At 41.4% G+C, this 19,888-nt stretch overlaps 1 protein-coding gene across 5 annotated transcripts in view; it reads left to right on the top strand.

Moving 5' to 3' along the window:
* The window catches only part of LOC121135422 (vomeronasal type-2 receptor 116-like), a 166,540-nt gene that overhangs the window by 75,333 nt on the left and 71,319 nt on the right, over window positions 1–19,888 (top strand). For 3 of the 5 annotated variants that reach the window (XM_040734193.1, XM_040734191.1, XM_040734192.1), the window contains exon 3: window positions 19,673–19,741. The exons of the other annotated variants lie outside the window; for them this stretch is intronic. In XM_040734193.1, the coding sequence (XP_040590127.1) occupies window positions 19,673–19,741 (69 nt within the window). The remainder of the gene's footprint in view (window positions 1–19,672; window positions 19,742–19,888) is intronic. 5 annotated transcript variants of the gene reach the window in all.

The following is a 19,888-nucleotide window of genomic DNA, read 5'->3' on the forward strand; positions in this document are numbered from 1 at the left end:
CAGACAGCATTTTATTCTGGGAAATTTGTGTCTTAATAGAATCTTACCAAGTCCTTGACAGCAGTTGCTGTTCCTCTTCTAAGATAAGGTGTCCCTTGTGCTTTATTCCATTATAGTCAACCTTTCCCTAATATATCAGAAGTCCTACAGTCAAACATAAGCAGCATTAACACATTAACTGCTGTTTAAAAAGGCTATGAATTAAGACACAATAAAGTGTCTATGGAAGGGATTAGAGGCAGTAAAGACAGGAAAGAAATGATATTATTTAATCCACCATAATTATTTGAAAAAGTTTGGGGCCATAAGCCCCAAAGCCTATGAATTCCTACTGCAGCACACCAAGTGGTAGTCATACATTTTCTCTCAGGTTGTACATTTCAAATCTGTAAAAGAAAAGGGTTTGTGTTTGTTTGTTTATTTGTTTGTTTTCTTTACAGGCATTGTCACATCACATTTTCCAATTCCATTTTGGTCAAACTACTGTAACTGCTCTAATGTGGTCACATGATAAGTTCAGTTCTTCATCCAGATTCTTGATCCCCTGTTCTGTGAATGCAAGAAATGGCCATTGTAAACATTTAATAATATAAATTTGATTACTTCATTATTTATTTCTAATGTGAGCTACAGTCAAAAGAGGAAAGTTTTCCTGCTCCTCGTTGCCCATCCCTTTCTGTGCTGGATCTTCAACTGCTTTAAAGTTAGTCAATTAACTCAGTTCTTACATGGGTCCCTCTTCATTTGTAAGTTTGCAATAAAATCTAGAGTAGTTGGAAGACATTCATTTACTGGCCGATTTTTCCTTCTTAGTGACCAGTTAAGGACTAGTCTTGAGGCATTTGCATGACATGCTTTCCAGCACTGGGCAGTAAAAGCATGCTTAGATGTTCAAAGCAGTTTTTAGCTTCATAGTGTGAGGGAATCCTACACATCAGGAGACAGAATACTCATCAGCACTTGATATAAATGGAAACATATTCATAATGACCTGGGAACAATAGGAAAGAGGAATAAAAAAGAGATCAGAACAATGATATGTTTAAAGAAAATCAAATTTTAAAAGTGAAACAAATAATTGTTTTAGAAAAGATAAAGATAATTTAAAAACCACAGGACTATACATTGTTTAAAAAGGAGAAAACAACTCCCTCGTAGAAGCAACATCTTGAATAAGGTATTACTTTACCATGTCACTATATGCAATGATACCTGCTAAAATCTGTGGCATGACATATACAGTAACAGCTGATGAATATAACCATAACAAGCATTATTGAATATATGTACATAAGACAATTTCCTTGTTGGAAATTCTGTATTCAATGATTCAAACTAACCATCTCAAACTGTAGACCCAAATCTGTCCCTCATTCACTCTCATGACTTGGATCAATACATGCTGGGAACTTAAAAATCAGTTGTCCTGTCACAATCAGTTACTATTTCATAATGGTGACTCAAGCAGTTGTTTTCCTACCATGTTTCCCACTACATTATAGAAAATAAATTATCTGTCCTATTATGATTTGAATGTAGAAGCTGTGCTCCATACCCAAATTCTTTTCCTGTTAATGAAATGGACTATTGGGTACATGACTCAAGTAATTTGAATGGTTACTGGTGGTTGAGTTTCTTTTTTTCATAGGAGTTATGTTATTTATTTCTTTTTCCCCATATTTTTATTTAACTTTTTACACATTTCACTTTCAGTTCCCTCTCCCTCCACTACTCCCCCACAACCCCAATCCTCCCAACCCCTCACCCCCACTCCATCCCCCATCCACTCCCCAGGTTGGGCAAGGGCCTCCATGATGGATTTCTATAGTCACATCATCCCAGAAATGGTCCAGGTTCTTCCCCATGTGTCCAGGCTGAGAAAGCATCACTCCACGTGGAATGAGCTCTCTGAGTCTCTGTGTATGTCAGCAATAAATACTGCTCCACTCTCCAAGGTCTCACAGATTGCCAGGGCCTCTTCTCTGTCACCCAGTTTCACTGGGAGAATGTCTGGATCACAATCCATGCTGGCCCCACAATCATCAGTCTGGGGTCCATGTGATGCCTCTTGTTTAGGTAGGCTGTGCCTGTGGGCCTCGCAAGCCTGATCCCAATTCCCTTGGTCATCACACCTCTTTGCAAGTGGGTTCCAAGTGTTCAAATTGGTTCACAGTTGTGAGGGTCTGCCTCAGTCTCCATCAGCCACTGGATGAGAGTTCCAGGATGGGATATAAGGCAGTCATCATTCTCACCACCATGGGAGGGCATTTAAGTTAGCCTTAATACCAATTGGTATCATTCGGTAGATCTGGGAAGATCTCATTAGGGCCAGATCTCTCCTCCAACTTATAATGGCTTCCTCTTTTATGGTATCTCCCATCCATTTCTCCTCAACCTTCCTGCACCAGAGTATCATCCTCTCTCCTCCTCTTCTCTCCCTCTCTTTCTCCCATCGTCTTCTGCTCTCCACTTCTCCCCCTCCCCAATCTAATTGGGATTGCATCCCATGACCCATCTCCGTGTATTCATGCATATCTCTCTTAGGGTCCTCCCTAACCCCAGGCTCACTGGCAGTGGGATTGTGGGCTGGTAATGCCCTCCTCCACATCTAAAACCCATATATCAGTGAGTATATTCCATGTTTGTCTTTTTGTGACTGGGTTATCTCGGGTGTAATTCTGATAGTTTTGCCTTTATATGTTACTTGGCATTTTTCCTTTGCTGCATTTAATTTTCATCCTTTATTCTGTATATTTGGTGTTTAGATTATTATGTGGTGAGGGAACTTATTTTTGGTCCAGTCTATTTGGTGTTTGGTAAGCTTCTTGTAGTTACTTAGGCATCTCCTTCTTCAGGTTGGGAAAATTTTCTTCTATGATTTTGTGGAATATGTTTTCTGTACCATTGAGCTGGGCTTCTTCACCTTCTTCTATTCCTATTATTCTTAGATTTGGTCTTTTCATGGTGTCCCATATTTCCTCTATAGTTTGTGTTAAGGATTTGTTGGATTTAAGACTTTCTTTTGTCGATGAGTCTATTTACTCTAGTTTATCTTCAGAGCACAAGATTCTGTCTTCCATCTCTTGTATTCTGTTAGTTATGCTTGCTCTGTAGTTCCTGATTGTTTTTTCAGCCTTTCAATTCCCAGAATGAGTTTTCCTTATTGTTTCCATTTCAGTTTTCATGTCTTTAACTGTTTGAATTGTTTCCTTCATCTGTTTGATTGCTTTTTTTTTTGTTGCTGGCTTTCCTTAAGAGATTTGTTGATGTCTTGCTTTTTTTGGTTTGTGTTCTCTTCTATTTCTTTAAGGGACTTTCTCATATCCTCTTTGAGTGTCTCTATCACTTTCAGGAGGTTATTTTAAAGGTCATTCTTTTCTGTTTCATCAGTATTGCTATGTTCAGGTCTTGCTGGTGTAGAGTTTCTAGACTCTGGTGGTGTCATACTGGTGCCTTTGTTTTAGCTGTGTTTTTATATTGCCTTCTTCTGATTCTTTCTTTCTGTAGTAGCTCATGGGGTCTCTTCCTCTGCTTGTGAGTTTGTGTCTAAGGATCTTTTCTAGTGTGTTCAAGCATCTCCAATACTTCAATGGGTGCAGGTGGGTCTGGGAGACTGTAAGCACCTTAAGAGCCAGGAAATGACCTGTGGACACTTAACCACTGGGAAAGGACTGGAAGACACTGAAGACTGAGGTGTGAACAGATTCAGGGTAATCCTTTTCAGGGGGTGGACATGTCCTTTCTAGGCACAGAAAATGACCAGGGAGATGGATCCGAGGTATGTAGGGATTTGGAGCTCAGAGCAGGGCCCCCACTCACTTTAATCCCTCAGAAAGGACCAGAAGACACTGAAGACCGAGGTGTGGTCAGATTTAGGGCTATCCTTCTTGGGGGGCAGGTCCTCTCTAGGCACAGAAATGCCCAGGGAGACGGAGCCAGGGGATGCAGGGAGTTGGGGCACAGAGCAGGACCCCTACTCACCTCAAGCACATAAGTACTAGGAAAGGACCAGAAGACTCTGAAGAGTGAGATGCAGTATGATCATTCCTGGCAGGGGTGGGCATGCAGGTCCTCTCTAGGTGCAGAAACACCCAGCGATATGAAGCCAGAGGGTGTAGGGATTTGGGGCTCAAACCAGTGCCCCGACTCAACTTAAGCACATTAAGAGCTGGGAAAGGACCTGTAGACACTGAAGACTGAGGTGTGGACAGATTCAGGGCGATCCTTCCGGGGTGGGGGAGAGGTCTGTCTGCTCTAGGCACAGAAACACCCAGGGAGATGGGGCTGGGAAATCACGGAGTTGGGGCTTAGAATAGGACCCCTACTCACATGATAAAATAATTGCTAAAGGTAGTTCTGGTGTGTAGTTACAGTGTAAATTCAAAATTAGGATCTAAGAGTGTAGAAGTTTAATTGAATGGAAATTCCACTGTATTAGTCAGGAATCTCTAGAATCAGGGAACTTAAGAATAGAATCTCTTTCTCCATTTATCATCTATCTATCTATCTATCTATCTATCTATCATATCTATCTATCTATCTATCTATCATCTATCTCTAACTGTCTATCTATTTATCATCTATCCATCTATCTATCTTCTATCATGTATCTATATCTATCACCTACCTATCACCTATCTGTATCTATCTCTAACATTTATCCATTTATTTTTTGGTTTTGTTTGTTTTGAGACAGGGTTTCCCTGTATTGTTTTCAAAGCTGGCCTGGAACTCACTTTGTAGACCAGGCTGGCCTCAAACTCACAGAGATCTGCCTGCCTCGGACTCCCAAGTGCTGAGACTAAAGGCGTGTGCCACCAACGCCCGGCTCATTTATCTATTTCTATCTATCATATATCCCATCATCTATCTATTTATCTATCTATCTATGAATCTATCTATCATTTATCTATCACTATACAAGTAATTCTATCATTTAAGTATCTATTTATCATCTGTCTCTATAATCTATCATATAGCTATCTTGAACTATCATCTATCTATATCTATCTGTCATCTATATATCTATCTATCTATCATCTATCTATTTATCATCTATCTCTATGTATTATCTACCATCTGCCTTTCCACCTATCATCACTCAACTATTTATCTATCATCTATCTATATCTGTCATCTATATATGTATGTATGTATATATCTGTTAATATCTACCTCCATCTATCTATCCTCTCACTATATCTATCTATGCTTATTTACATCTATCTATCATCTATTTATCTATCATCTATGTATCTACCATCTATCTATCAGTCTATCTCTCTATCTATCTATCATCTATCTTCTATCTGCATATGGGTATATGCGGATTTATTGGAATGCCTTATAGACTGCAGCCCAAAATGGAAAGCACTGAATGACAGACTGAAGACTCTAGAGTTTCTCAGGCCCACAAGACTTGTTGTTTCAGATTTTTAAAAAAAATTTTATATGATCACATCCCAAAGTAGTGGGCTTCAATGCCAGGAAGGAATGGATGTGCTGACAAGAGGAGAGAAAGCAGACAAAGAACTAACACACTACCTTCTCTATCCATTGTTCTTCAAGCAAAAGGGGTGACTAAAATACAGGTGTGCCTTACGGACTCAAGGTCTGGATTGAAGGCATGTGTCATCCAGCCTCAGGATCTGGATGAAAGACATGTTATCTTCTTGCCAGAGGTTCAAATCACAACTCTGCCCTCCATTTCAAAATTGTACTTCATTCTAAATATAGTCAAGTCAACAATGAAGAATAGCCATCGCAATCCATCCCTTGTCAATTTGAAACACAATCATATCATCATATGCCATAACTCATTTCCAAATGAAAAACAATAACCAGGTCATAATTTTATGCCTAAACATAATATAACTATCCCACATACAATCACAAATGCATTACATAATTAGAATAATGTCAATGTCCCCTTGGGGGACATTTTCCTAGTGTCACAAATGTGCATCTGATAACCTCTGATATTCTCCTAATTGATGTTACCACATATGGTGAGGAATTTGAAAGAAAATACTGTTGCAATTTAAGAATGTATCCTATGAGAGAAGGATGCCATTCAACTTTTATTGGGATAAAGTGAATGGGAAAATGCAAAGGGGAGGGGGTGACTGGCCTCTGGGACAGGAAAGGCAGAACAGAAGAGAGAGGTAGAGAGAGAGGGGGAAAGAGAAGCAGAGAGAGATAGAGAGGGGGAGGAACAAACAGAGTGGGGAGAGAGAGATGGTAGGTGGGAAGGGCCCTTTTAAAAGGGAACTAAGTGGATGTGTGCAGGTGATGCTCTTAGTGGCTACAGCTGAGTCATATCCTGCTAGAAACTCAAGGACAGGCCAGTACAGATGCCTGAATATGAACACATACAAATGTCTGTACAAAAACAGTATTCACAAAATACAATAGAAATACTCATGTCAGTTATAATTCTCATTTTTGTAACTGCTCATGTGGCCTTAGATAATTATGAGAGTCATTCCAATTTCCCAATGGTAATATGCATATATCATGTCTCCTGATGGTGTTACTCCTTTCTTAGCCTGTGGGTTTGAGGGCATTTGAAGCTCAGGTGGAAGTCTGGGTTTCCAGTTCAATGGGAATGTTTGTTGTGGCTCCTGGCAGGAGCAATGACCTCATGTGCAACCAAAACTTCTAGATCAGAAGAACTTAGAGTTGCAGAAACAGGAAGCAAAACTTTCCTAGTTTACAAGTAGGGGTTGTACTGAGTGGGATCTATCCCTGTTTCCACCACTTGATTCCTAGACCTTGATTCATATGAAGTGGTCTGAAGCAGTACTGTGAGGAAAAACATGTTGGTGGATAAGACATTCTATTCATTGGTTACAGCTGATCAATCAGTGAGTAGTTGCACATTTGGTCATTTCTCCTTCCAAACAAACTGTATGGGCAGGTGCACTGCCTGACTTCTGCCCACTGTGAAGGTCTCCCTTCAGCAGTATGAAATATGATCCTAATTAGTCTGAATCTATAAAAACGAAGAGTTGGATATTTAGGGAGAAAGCTGAAAGATAAGAGGAGCGGAACAGCCAGCCATAAACAACTTCTTACCCCGAAAAATATCAGACTGAATGGGGGAGATCCTTTCTCTATGAATCATAAGACTGAATACGTGGCTGAGATCTCTAACACTTTATTATATTCTTTTCTTTACCTTCCCAGTGCTAGGAGTCACCACATCTGACTTTGTTTCTCTTTTAGCCTGACATTATCTTATATACCCAATGGTGTTCTTGATCATCATGATCTTCCTGCTTCCTCCTCCCAAGTGCCATGACTGTCTGGCCTCCATGGTTCAGTACTGACTAGCTCTACCCTCAGATCTCCAGGCAAGCTTTATTTGTCAGAACACAAACAAAATATCATGCACATCAGTATCTTTCAGGCTTGTCCCAGAGTAGGGTTGAAATGCTGCAGCAGCTGTGGCCTTCTGTTTCTCACTCAACCAATCATATGGAAGACCCCATGAGGTTATAAGTGTATGGAGGCAGCAGAAGCATTGTAACAATAGTAGAAACCATAGGGGTATGAACAACTTCTTCAAGTAGTTTGCTTGTGTCTTCAGGATTTGCTTGGGCCTGCGTGTGCTCTCTCTCTCTTTCTGATTTTTCGAGACAGGGATTCTCTGTGTAGCGTTTTATACCATGCTGGCCTCAAACTCACAGACATCTGCCTGTTTTTGCCTCCCAAGTACTTGGATTAAAGGCATGTGCCACAACCACCCAGTAGGACTACAGTCTTATGTATCACATCCATTTGATAATAGATTGCTGCAATGCATGTCCTGTTTTATGACTTGATGTCTTCATGTCGCATAGTGAGTAAGTGGCCCACTATCAAATGGTCAGTTTCCTTTTTTCCTTTTTCATATATATGTATATATTTGAAATAGAAATAAGGTTGCTTCACATGTCAATTCCAGGTTCCTCTCCATTTCCTTCCCCTCCTCCTGCACCCTCCCACCAACTTCCCTAATATCCCCTCATTTCCCCAGGGAGGGCGAGGCTTTCCATGGGGGTGTCCATATTCTATCATTTCAACCAGAACAGGGCCTAGAGGCTCCCCCAAATGTCCAGGGTGAGAGTGCATCTCATTGTTGGATGGGAGTCCAAAGTCCATTTGTATACCTATGATCAATACTGATCTGCTTACTACCCAAAGCTCAGTAGATTACCTAGGCCTCCTCATTGACACCAACATTCAGGGTGTCTTGATCAGTCCCATGATGTATTCCCAGGCATCAGTCTGGGATTCAAGATCAAACTCTTGTCAGGTCAGCTGCTTCTGGGAGTTAAACCAGCCCAGTCTCAATCCCTTTGGTCATAAGGCCTCCCTCTCTGTCACTTGATTTCTTGAGTTCAGCTCAGTAATTAGCCATGGGAGACTGACTTTGCTTCCATCAGCCACTGAATGAAGGTTTAGTTTCCCAGACTCTCTGGCCCTGGGATTGTAGGCTGGAACTCCCCAGATCTATGTCTAAAATCCATATATGAGAGAGTACATGCCATGTTTTTCTTTTTGTGACTGCCTTACCTCACTCAGGATGGATTCTTCTAGTGCCATCCATTTGCCTGCAAATTTCAGGATTCCATTGTCTTTTTCTGCTGAATAGTACTTCATTTTGTAAATGTACCACATTTCCTCTATCCGCTCTTCTGTTGAGGGGCATCTGGGTTGCTCCCAATTTCTGGCTATTACAAATAATGCTGCTATGAACATATTGGAACAGACATTCTTGTTGTATGAATGGGCATCTTTTGGATATATGCCTAAGAGTGGAGTTGCTGGGTCTTTTGGCAGGTTTATTCCCATTTTTCTGAGGAATCTCCATACTGATTTCCTAAGTGGCTGTACAAGTTGGCCTTCCCACCAACAGTGGAGGAGTATTCCCCTTTCACCACATCCTCTCCAGCATAAATTGTCATTGGTGTTTTTGATTTTAGCCATTCTGACAGGAGTGAGATGGTATCTCAGAGTTGTTTTGATTTGCATTTCCCAGAGGGCTAAGGATACTGAGTACTTTCTCAACTGCCTCTCAGCCATTTTAGACTCCTGTATTGGAAATTCCTATTTAGTTCTGGAGCCCACTTTTTAATCGGATCCTTTGGTGTTTTGGAGACTTGCTTCTTGATTTCTTTGTAAATTATGGAGATCAGTCCTCTGTCAGATGTGGGGTTAGTGAATATTTTTTCCCATTCTGTGGGCTGCCTTTTTGTCTTGCTGACTGTGTCCTTTGCCTTACAGAATCTTCTCAGTTTCAGGAGGTCCGATTTATTAATTGTTGATCTCACTGTCTGTGCTACTGTTTTTATGTTCAGGAAGCTGTCTCCTGTACCAATTCATTCAAGGGTACCACTGACTTTCTCTTCTAAGAGGGTCAGTGTGGCTGGATTTATGTTGAGGTCTTTGATCCATTTGGACTTAATTTTTGTGCATCGCGATAAACATGGTTCGATCCGCATTCTTCTACATGCCAGTCTCCAGGTATGCCAGCACCATTTGTTGAAGATGCTTTCTTTTTTCCATTGTATATTTTTAGCTTCTTTGTCAAAGATCAGCTGTATGGGTTAATATCAGGGTTTTCAATTCGATTCCATTGGTTCACCTGTTTATTTTAGTGCCAATACCAAGCTGTTTTCAGGAATATAGCTCTATAATAGAGCTTGAAGTCAGGGATGGTGATGCCTATGGACGTTGCCTTGTTGAACAGGGTTGTTTTGGCTATCCTGGGTCTTTTTTTCCAATACAAAATTGATTATTGATCTTTCAAGGTTTGTGAAGAAGTGTGCTTGTATATTAATAGGGATTGCATTGAAGATGCTGATTGCTTTTAGCAGGATTGCCATTTTTTTGTTTTTTATGAGACAGGGTTTCTCTGTATTGTTTTGGAGGCTGTCTGTCCAGCCTGGCCTCGTGTCGCACCTGCTGTGCGGCCTGCATCCGAGAATGTAGCGAGGTGGTCGGGATAGGTGATGCAGAGACAGGCCGGTTGCTTTAAGAAAACTTTATGTTTCCCAAGTCAGCTTAGGAGGAGATTCCAAGTCCACTTAGGAGAGAGAAGTCTCAGGAGAAGTCCCCCCAAGGAAAAAGAGCTTTCCTTTTTAAGAACTTCTGCCATTTATCTACATACCATTCTTTCCAGCCTTCTCACCTCCTGGCTGGTGGTTTAATCTCCTGCCCCAGAATCGGGGAGACACAGCAGGTAAACAGGAAGAGACATCTAGCCTTAGGTGGTGTCAAAGGCATGGTATTTCAGTGAGCAAGCCCTTATCTGAGCCCTATCAAGAGCTTTAGCACTGAATTGTTTTCAGTAAACATTACACAGCTGCCTGCTCCCAGGCCAAAGGGGGAGTGGGTTTCTGCTAAAGGTCTTGTGTCCCCACAATTCACCCCTTTTATTTTTAAATGTGGCACTCCTGTCTTAGGTCAAGTAGGGTCACCCTCCCTGGCCCGTCTTTGGGGGACCTTGAACCCCTGTCTTAGGTGGGAGTGGGTCTTCCCCACAGGTTGCCCATCAAAAGAGTGCCCCAACCTTAAAATCATTTGTAATAAGGCTTTATGGCTATCGGGATTGCCATGGGCTAAGGCACTTTGAACTCAGCATGAAGCCAGAATGCCTACTGCCACTGTTACCATTCCTAGGACCCCCACTGACATAGCGCCTCTCTGTCACCTGTCCATCCCCCGATCTGGGCCTTAGCATTCTACCACCAGTCTTTCTTTGCTACAAGGGTGATTTATAGTTACAATTTGACGGTCAAAACAGTGATAAAGTTTACAATCATTTTAAGATCTACTTAGGAAAGCATTAGAGAGTGCACTTGCACAGATACATTAGGTACAATCATTGATGTTACACATGTAGCATTATAAAAAATATGAACAAGAGGCTTGTGCACTATTTATAGAGTACCAATTTGTTCCTGTGGTGATGTAGTCTGTAGATTTAATGTCAGTAGTATCAGTCGAACATGCAACCCGAGTCAAAGTCTTTTTGTCGCACCAGGACAAACCACATTTCTCCAGAAGAACACACTGGCATAGGTGTGATTCCAGAAACAGGAACCACCAAGTCTGATATTTCAAGTGACCATGTCCTGTTCAAATACTGAAAAGAGGCTTTTGCCATTCATCACAGTCCATACCAATGTCCAAATGTTTTTAATGGGTCTTTTTTCCCCCAAAGGGAAAAGCTGGCAAAATGAATTCTGATGTTTTAAGGTGTATCAAAGGCTAGTTGCTAATCTTCCAGTTTTGTTGGCTTTGGGATGAAAACTCACGGGTCCAGGAGGTTGATGTAGCAAGCTTGATGAGACACTGGAAATCTCGAACTGACTGTTTTATTTCTTTCTCGGGCTGTAGATTTGATGACATCAAGGGTCAGGAACACCAACTTAGGAGATCTCGAACTGGCTTGAGCAGGCTCCCATGGTCTCAGGTCCAGTTTTCTCTGCTCCATGCATCTCAACAAATGTTGTGACACCTACTGAAGCTTTATTCTTTTCCTGTAAGAAAACACAAACATGCCCTCGACCACAAATTCGGGTCTACTCTACTGTCTAGTGTATGGATGTTTCCATTTGGCCTGAGTAATAGTTGTTTAACTTTCATTATGTCAGAATCTGTCTGAAGTAGATTCCTCACTGGCATTTACATTTTAAAAATTTTTAAATGAGGAGTGGATTATTTAATGAATCATGTGGGGACTGGTGACATTACTCCCTCTTTTTTATTTTTAAATTTTGTATGAACTGTTGAAGTTGAACCACAACAGTAGAAGGATTTGTCTACCCTCCTTAGTCAACTATCTAGGTGAATTGGGATCACTATTTAAATTATTAGTAGATGTCCTTTAAAAGGGACATAACCATTAAGTACCTTTGAGAATCATTTAAGGATTGTAAACTATACTATGTCCCAAATAGTCCCCCCCCTTTTTTTTTTAACCTGTAGCTCTCACTAGCTGACAAGGCCTTATTTGCATCTGAACTGACAAGGCCTAATTTGCATCTACACAGACACCTTTGGGTGTGGGGGCCTGCCAAAGTGGCAGGACAGTTCCCTGAAAAAACCTATCTCTCTCTCTCTCTCTCTCTGACTGACTCTGAAGGCTTAACTTGAATTTTTTGTTAAAATATTAACCGACTGACTGGATGTTTCTTTTGGCTATATCTAAATCGATTTAGGTAGTTTTTCACTGTTTGAAGGGATTTAAGTATCCCTATAATCATATCCAAGGCAGTTAGAACAGTTGCTTTTATCAACATTCACGCATTTACTTTCCACACTTCATACATACTGATGTGGCCACGTCCATACACACAGACCATGCATACATATCTCTCCTTTTGCCTAGGTTATGATTAGTTTGTTGAACTGAAACTTCTTTAACAGAACAACTCCAGTCAATCTTTTAATTAAAACTAAAGGTTGAAAAAGTCCTGTACGTCCCTCATCATTTCTTCATTAGAGAAGTTTTGAGCTACACTCAGGGTCTACAGCCATACCCACTCCTTGTAATTCTGTAGATGCAAAGTGGAAAGGCCAGGCTTTTGCCAAAAGTTTTTAGAGATGACTCACAAAATTCAATAACCTACCCTATATAAATGTAACCAAACATTTTTATTTTATATACCTTTGTCTTTTTCTTTACTGAATACTAATACCTCATTTATTAACTGTTACCAGTTTATTTAATTTACCCATCTTTAATCTATCTTCCCATTGAGGATGATCCTCCAATCCACCCTCCAACTGAAGCAACTTTTTATCTTAGGTTCCCTTTTTTTCCTGACCTTTGTTAGGCAAGGGCCTAAACATTTAATCCAATCCACTCTTCAACTGAGGGTGATCTCTTAGGTTCCCTTCCTTTCCTGACCTTTGTCAGGCAAGGTCCTAAACATTTAATCTGGTACCCCTAGCTTGGTACCCCCATTTTAATACATACTTATAGCCTTACTTGTTGGCTATCCTTTTAGATCTCTGAGTTTTTCTTTACTTTCCTGACCTTAGTGGATCAGGTGAAAGACTGGCCTTATTTATTAACTTCACCAATTTTTTAAATTTATCTATCTTTAATCCATCCTCCCATTGAGGATGATTTTCCAATCTACCCTCCGACTGAGGGCAACTACTTAGGTTTCACTTTTCTTTTTTGACCTTTGTTAGGCAAAGGCCTAGACATTTAATTTGGTACCCCTAGCTTGGTACCCCCTTTTTAATACATCCTTATAGCCTTACTTGTTGGCCAGTCTTTTAAATCTCTCAGTTTTTGTTTACTTTCCAACCTTAGTGGATCAGGTGAAAGACTGGAGATTTTTTTATTTTATTTCTTATTTTACCCTCCTTTTTTTTTTTTTTTTTGACTGGGTTTCTCTCTATCCTTTTGGAGGCTGTACTGGAACTCGCTCTATATACAAGGATGGCCTCCATCCTACCTACCTCTGTCTCTCGGGTGTTGGGATTAAAGGCATATACCACCGACACCCGACTCTAAAGATCATAGTGAACATCCTTCCAATCTGGGACATTTAAGCCGCCCCTAGTAATGAACCATGGACTGGCACGTTCAATCCATTTTAAACAGCCTTCCAAGGTTTTAGACTTTACTGTAGTCCCATGTCCTTCAAGTAACTTTTTAACTTGATACTGTAATTCAAGCTTCCCAGAATTATTCCCCATGGTGTCTTTTCTTTTTTCCCCAATCTGTCCCTGGCCAGAAAAAGAGATGAACCCGCTCACTTACCTCACTTTCACGATCTCGGTGGGATCCTCCAATTGTCGCACCTGCTGTGCGGCCTGCATCCGAGAATGTAGCGAGGTGGTCGGGATAGGTGATGCAGAGACCAGCCGGTTGCTTTAAGAAAACTTTATGTTTCCCAAGTCAGCTTAGGAGGAGATTCCAAGTCCACTTAGGAGAGAGAAGTCTCAGGAGAAGTCCCCCCAAGGAAAAAGAGCTTTCCTTTTTAAGGACTTCTGCCATTTATCTACATACCATTCTTTCCAGCCTTCTCACCTCCTGGCTGGTGGTTTAATCTCCTGCCCCAGAATCGGGGAGACACAGCAGGTAAACAGGAAGAGACATCTAGCCTTAGGTGGTGTCAAAGGCATGGTATTTCAGTGAGCAAGCCCTTATCTGAGCCCTATCAAGAGCTTTAGCACTGAATTGTTTTCAGTAAACATTACACAGCTGCCTGCTCCCAGGCCAAAGGGGGAGTGGGTTTCTGCTCAAGGTCTGGTGTCCCCACAGCCTCGAACTCACATAGATCCACCTGCCTCTGCCTCCTGAGTGCTGGGATTAAAGCTGTGTGCCACCACTGCCTGGCTAGGATTGCCATTTTTACTACATTGATCCTACCAATCCAAGAGCATCGGAGATCTTTCCATTTTCAGAGGGCTTCTTTAATTTCTTTCTTTAAAGATTCAAAGTTCTTATGATACAGGTCTTTCACTTGTTTGGTTAGCATTACCCCAAGGTATTTTATGTTGTTTGTGGCAAGTATAAAGTGGTGATGTTTCTCTGATTTCTTTCTCAGCCCTTTTATCATCTATTTTTAGTAGGGCTACTGATTTTCTTGAGTTGATCTTGTAGCCTGCCACTTTGCTGAAGGTGTTAATCAGCTGTAAGGGTTCCCTGGTAGAGTTCTTTGGGACATTTATGTAAATTATCATATCATCTGCAAATAGTGAAAGTTTGACCTCTTCCTTTCCAATTTGTATGTCCTTGATCTCCTTTTGTTGTCGTATGGCTCTGGCTAGAATTTCAAGTACAATATTGAAAAGGTATGGAGAGAGTGGCAGCCTTGTCTTGTTCCTGATTATTGGGGAATTGCGTTGAGTTTTGGTCCATTTATTTCGATGCTGGCTGTTGGTTTGCTGTATATAGCTTTTATTATGTTTAGGTATGTTCCTAATAAGTCCATTGCTTTATCAGAATTAGAGACACTTCCTTGAGATTTTGGAGTATATTGAAGACCAGCTGAGGTATTCAGTATGGAATTCAGTATAGAAAAACTTACAGGCAACATTTGTTGGACTATCAGGACCAACACCTAAGACATTCTAATAAATCCATTTCTGAATATTTGTAGTGATTCATCCTACTAGTCCTTTTGACACAGAGAACCATGAATAATGCAATTGTGGTTTTTGTGGGTTTTATTATTTTTTCAGCTTCCCGCTGAGGAAGTTGTGCTGTTTAACAATAGTGATTCTAAATACATTATTTGTTGCTCCATTATTTTCTAATTATTCAACATTCCATGGGTGCTATTCTGTGTTAGGATTCTTTTGTCAACAATTTGCTCCAAATTTCAGAAATGTAACCCCTAAAGCAATGGAGCCTTCAACCAGCTTTCTACAGGGAGAAAGTCTCATTATCTTGTTTGCAATCTAGTTCCTGATTTTCTTGCCTGGGTGTCTGAAGTCACTATTTCAAATAGATAAAAAGTTCAGCTCACCAGACCTCAGTGTGAAACCAACCTCTACAATTGGAAATCTAACCATGGCCCTTTTTCAGAAAATCCCTCAAGCCTTACAGGTCTGATGGAGTCCCTCGTGTTCTCTCACCAGCCTGCTTGGGATGATTGTCAACAGCTTTTGTAGGTTCTTTTGAACAAAGGGAAAGAGAGAGAATACTTTTGGAGGTGCAGAAGAATATGCCTGGAATCGATGGTCAACCAACTCAACTTCAGAATGAAATAGATGCAGGCTTTCCCTTAAATCATCCTATCTGGGACTACAACACAGCTGAAGGTAGGGAGCAGCTGATGGTCTATCGCTGGGCTCTGGTGGCAGGTCTCAAGGGAGCCGGCAGGTTCCCCCCAATTTGGCCAAGGTAAGGGAAGTTGAACAAATCTCTGTGTTGTCAATCCCCAACACCCTCCGCATATTCTCGGACACACGCAGTGCAGCGGGTGCTGCATACAAGCTTCTCAGTTCTCTCCCTGCTGACAGACGATGGTACACGGTTCTGGACTTGAAAGATATGTTCTTTTGCCTGAGACTACATCCTAAAAGCCAGGCAATTTTTGCTTTTGAATGGAGAGACCCAGATTGGGGACAGGCTGGACAGCTGACTTGGACACATCTGCCTCAGGGATTCCCCTACTTTCTTCGAAAAAAGACCTTTTCACACTCACAGTGAGATAGGACAAGAGAAGCTTCTCACTACATCATCTGCATGAGTGTGTCCTCCTTAGAACTGCCCCCTACAGGCTGGAGCAGGGCATGAGAGGATGGGACAAGCAATTTGCTTAATAATTGCATTGTTTAGTGATGCTGCAGGAACTGAAATTCCCAGGCCTCCCTCAGGTAAGCCAGGAGTTAGAATGGCTAGGGCTTCCAGAGGCCCCAACTCCCATTAAGAGCCATAGAGGGCCCCCTCCTATTGGGACAGTGAAAGATGAATACAGATGGGATGAAGCGTGGAAAGAAGCTCTTCCCTGCACTTCCCATGATGAATAGACTGCAGTGGATGGGACTTTAGACACTTCTTGGTTGGAGGCAAGGATTACAACTGTGTCCCTGAAGTTGGGTCAATGAATATCTGGCAAATCTTCTAGAATTTGAAAGTTGAACTCTGGCATAGATCCTACATTCCTTCTTCCAAAGTGTCATGGAGATAGACACTGTGCACCTATTACCTAGGTTCAGTACATCGGGAGCAATAGGTCCTGGACTTGGGTTGGGGCCACAGATTACCATGGGCCCCAGGGTCAGGTCATTACTGTATAGAGATGCTATCTCATTTTTCAAGTCCCTCTATTCAATGCCCCTCAAACCTGTCCTGATGCAGTGCCTGGGCATCTATAGGGATTTCTAGGGTCATGTGCTCATGCTATTGTGGATGAAGGCTAAGGAGCAGAAGTCCAGGAAACTAGATTCTGCAGTTGGAGCCTCAGCCAGTTGATTGGCCAATGAGAGCAACAGTGACTTGGAGATCACTGGAGGAGCTGGAGTATTGCAGGGCCATTCCATTCTCCACTCCTGATAACTTCATCATGTAGAACAAACTGTGTGTGCAAAACTGATGTTTGGGCAGCTGTAGACACATAGCACTCTGCAGTGTGACCTAGAAAACTGATGGGCAGTAGTGGATATGGGGAAGGCTTCCCTAGGGCTAGACCAGGAATCTGTGAATCTGGATTCTATATTGTTCTTACTTCTCTCTGATCACTCCTACTTTCTGACAATGCTCAAGTTGATGCTGGACCAGAATTTCCAGGAGGATTTCTCTAAGGATAAGTATGTGTTACTAGCTGTAGAATACCTAAAGCAGTGGTCTCAAGTCCTCTTCATCTCCCAAAAGGTAAGGCTGAAGATTCTCCAGTTCTCCACTCCTGAGCCCCCAACTCCTTGCATCACTACCTGCCTTTCCAACAAGCATTCTAGAACTGTCCCTTTGGTGACCTTTGAATTCTCCTCTCTGCATGGTGAATGTCAGCTCAGTAGAACATGATCCCTGATCTTTAGGTCACGTGTTGTTGATTACTGCTAAGCCTTGGGACCCAGAAAAGGCTGAGGTCCTCCTGAACATTCCTTGGTTCATTGGCTGGTGAGGTTAAGAGTGTTGATCTTTTCCAGGGCAGGTTTGACCACAGCTATCTGCTGTGAAAACCTTGGAGAAAGCCTACTGGTGTCTTCAAATCTGGGATCTCAGCTCTCAAGGCCAATTCAGAGACACCCCTATGAGGCTGCAGTCACCTACTTACAGGAAGATGGGAAAATGTACTGGCCCTGACCCATTATGTTCACTTCTAGTCATTGCCAGGAACTTTTCTCTGTGTCACTGGCACTTTGGAGAGTTGATGACAAGCTTTGCATTTTTTTCATCTTAGTACACTACCTGCTTTTTAGATCTCTTCCAGTACATCTACTGTTTACTAATTGTGGAGGCCTAGGAAAATGTTAATTTTGTTGGTTCAAGCAATTTGACCCTTGCAAACCTGAAGTTCACTGCAAGGAGTGGAACCGGTCAGCCATGCCTAATCCCTTATGTGTACAGGGCTTGGTGTGTTGCTCATGTCTCAATTTCTCAATTCCCCTCCAACTATTTGCTGATCTCCATCACTCTGGTATCCATTTCTCAGATGCTTTAATCTTCTGTGTTCAGCTTTTCTTTCAGGAAAGCATATTTGGCATTATATTATATAATAGTTTATTTGCCAACTCAAAATAGTGTAGGATAAAAAAGAAGTACACATAAGTTAAGTTTACCACTACACTCAAGATCATAGATAGAAGCCGGGCGTTGGTGGCACACGCCTTTAATCCCAGCACTTGGGACACAGAGGCAGGTGGATCTCTGTGAGTTCAAAGCCAGCCTGGTCTACAGAGCGAGTTCCAGGACAGCCTCCAAAGCCACAGAGAAACCCTGCATCGAAAAACCAAAAAAAAAAAAAAAGAAATGAAAAAAAAAAAAGATCATAGATAGAAAGAATAGCACCATGTCAGTGTTTGTTTTGAAATAGGATAAGTTACTCTATTACCCAGACATGCCTCAAATTTGTAATTTTCTGCCTTAAGATTATAGGAAGGTATAAAACATATCTATTTTATCACAAAACACATGCAAATAAACGCAGAAGTGTAAAGTATATGTGAGTAATCATTATTAAAAATTAAAATGAGAGTTGGAGGCTGGGCTGGACCAACAGCCTCCAAAACAATACAGAGAAACCCTGTCTTGTAAAACCATAAAAAACAAAAATTAAAATCAGGGGCTGGAGAGATGCTACAGATGTTAAGAGACCTGGCTGCTCTTCCAGAGGTCTTGAGTTCAATCCCAGCAACCACATGTTGCTCATAACCATCTAAAATGAAGTCTGGTTTCCTCTTCTGGCCTACAGGCATAAATTGAGGCAGAATGCTGTATGTTGTACACAGAATAAGTAAATCTTTAAAAACATATAATCATAAATATTTTTACATATTTACAACATAAGTAATATGAAATATTTTCCTAGTTATGTGTGTCTGTGTAATGCTTAATAGAGACATACATTTTTTTTAGAATCCTGAATAGTTAAATCCTTCTTTGCAGAATCTGGGAAAGAGAAGGTTTAGGATGTTGGGCAGCCATTACTCCTCTTAGTATTCTAACAGGGAATGTGGTCTGTTTTCTGAGAAGTGATAACTCCTGGAGAAGGTCACAGCTGTGACATATTCAATGAACTACTAAAAATCAAATATGGATTCAGAGTAAAGAGAACTAGGGAAGCAAAAAAAGCAAGGAAGGAAGACAGAAGGTGAAGTCAGGAGGAGGCCAAGGTTCCTGATGAGTCAAGTGCTGACTTCAGCCTGTGCCATGTTTCTTCACTTAGTCAGAGGATGGAAGTTTATATCATAGAGAACTAGACAACGCAGGTGTGGAAGGATGTGCTGAGACAAGGCCAGCTCAGTTAGGGATAGGGGAGGGTCCAGCATCCTGGCTTTACCCAGGTTTCCTCCTCTCTCATGTCCTCCTTCCAGTGTCTACTTTAATGGAGAAGATTTGATGAATGATGCTGGCAGCAATGCCCTTTTGTACAAGGAGCCAATAATGGGAAAACAGTTTCCAAAGGAATTTCCTTCCCGTGATTCACTACTGTCTCCTGCTAAATCTCTAAAAATGTGACCTCCATTAAATTCATTGCTTCTATCTTAGATGGACACACCACTTCAGAAATCCAGAGTCCCCTTGACTGTCAGCAACTGCAGAATCCAGATATCCAGTGTAAGTGAGGTCTTCTTATTACTGTTTTCCAAGTGTTTTCTAGTGCATATTTAGAGAAAATAGCTGAGACTTCACCTTCCCTTGACTAGGACTTCAGCCCTATGAGGCCTGCTTGACTTCCCACAGGTGGTCTCTTTCACCTCTCAC

This window comes from Mesocricetus auratus, unplaced genomic scaffold (genome assembly GCF_017639785.1).
Source record: "Mesocricetus auratus isolate SY011 unplaced genomic scaffold, BCM_Maur_2.0 Super-Scaffold_100037, whole genome shotgun sequence".
Classification (NCBI taxonomy): Eukaryota; Metazoa; Chordata; class Mammalia; order Rodentia; family Cricetidae; genus Mesocricetus; species Mesocricetus auratus.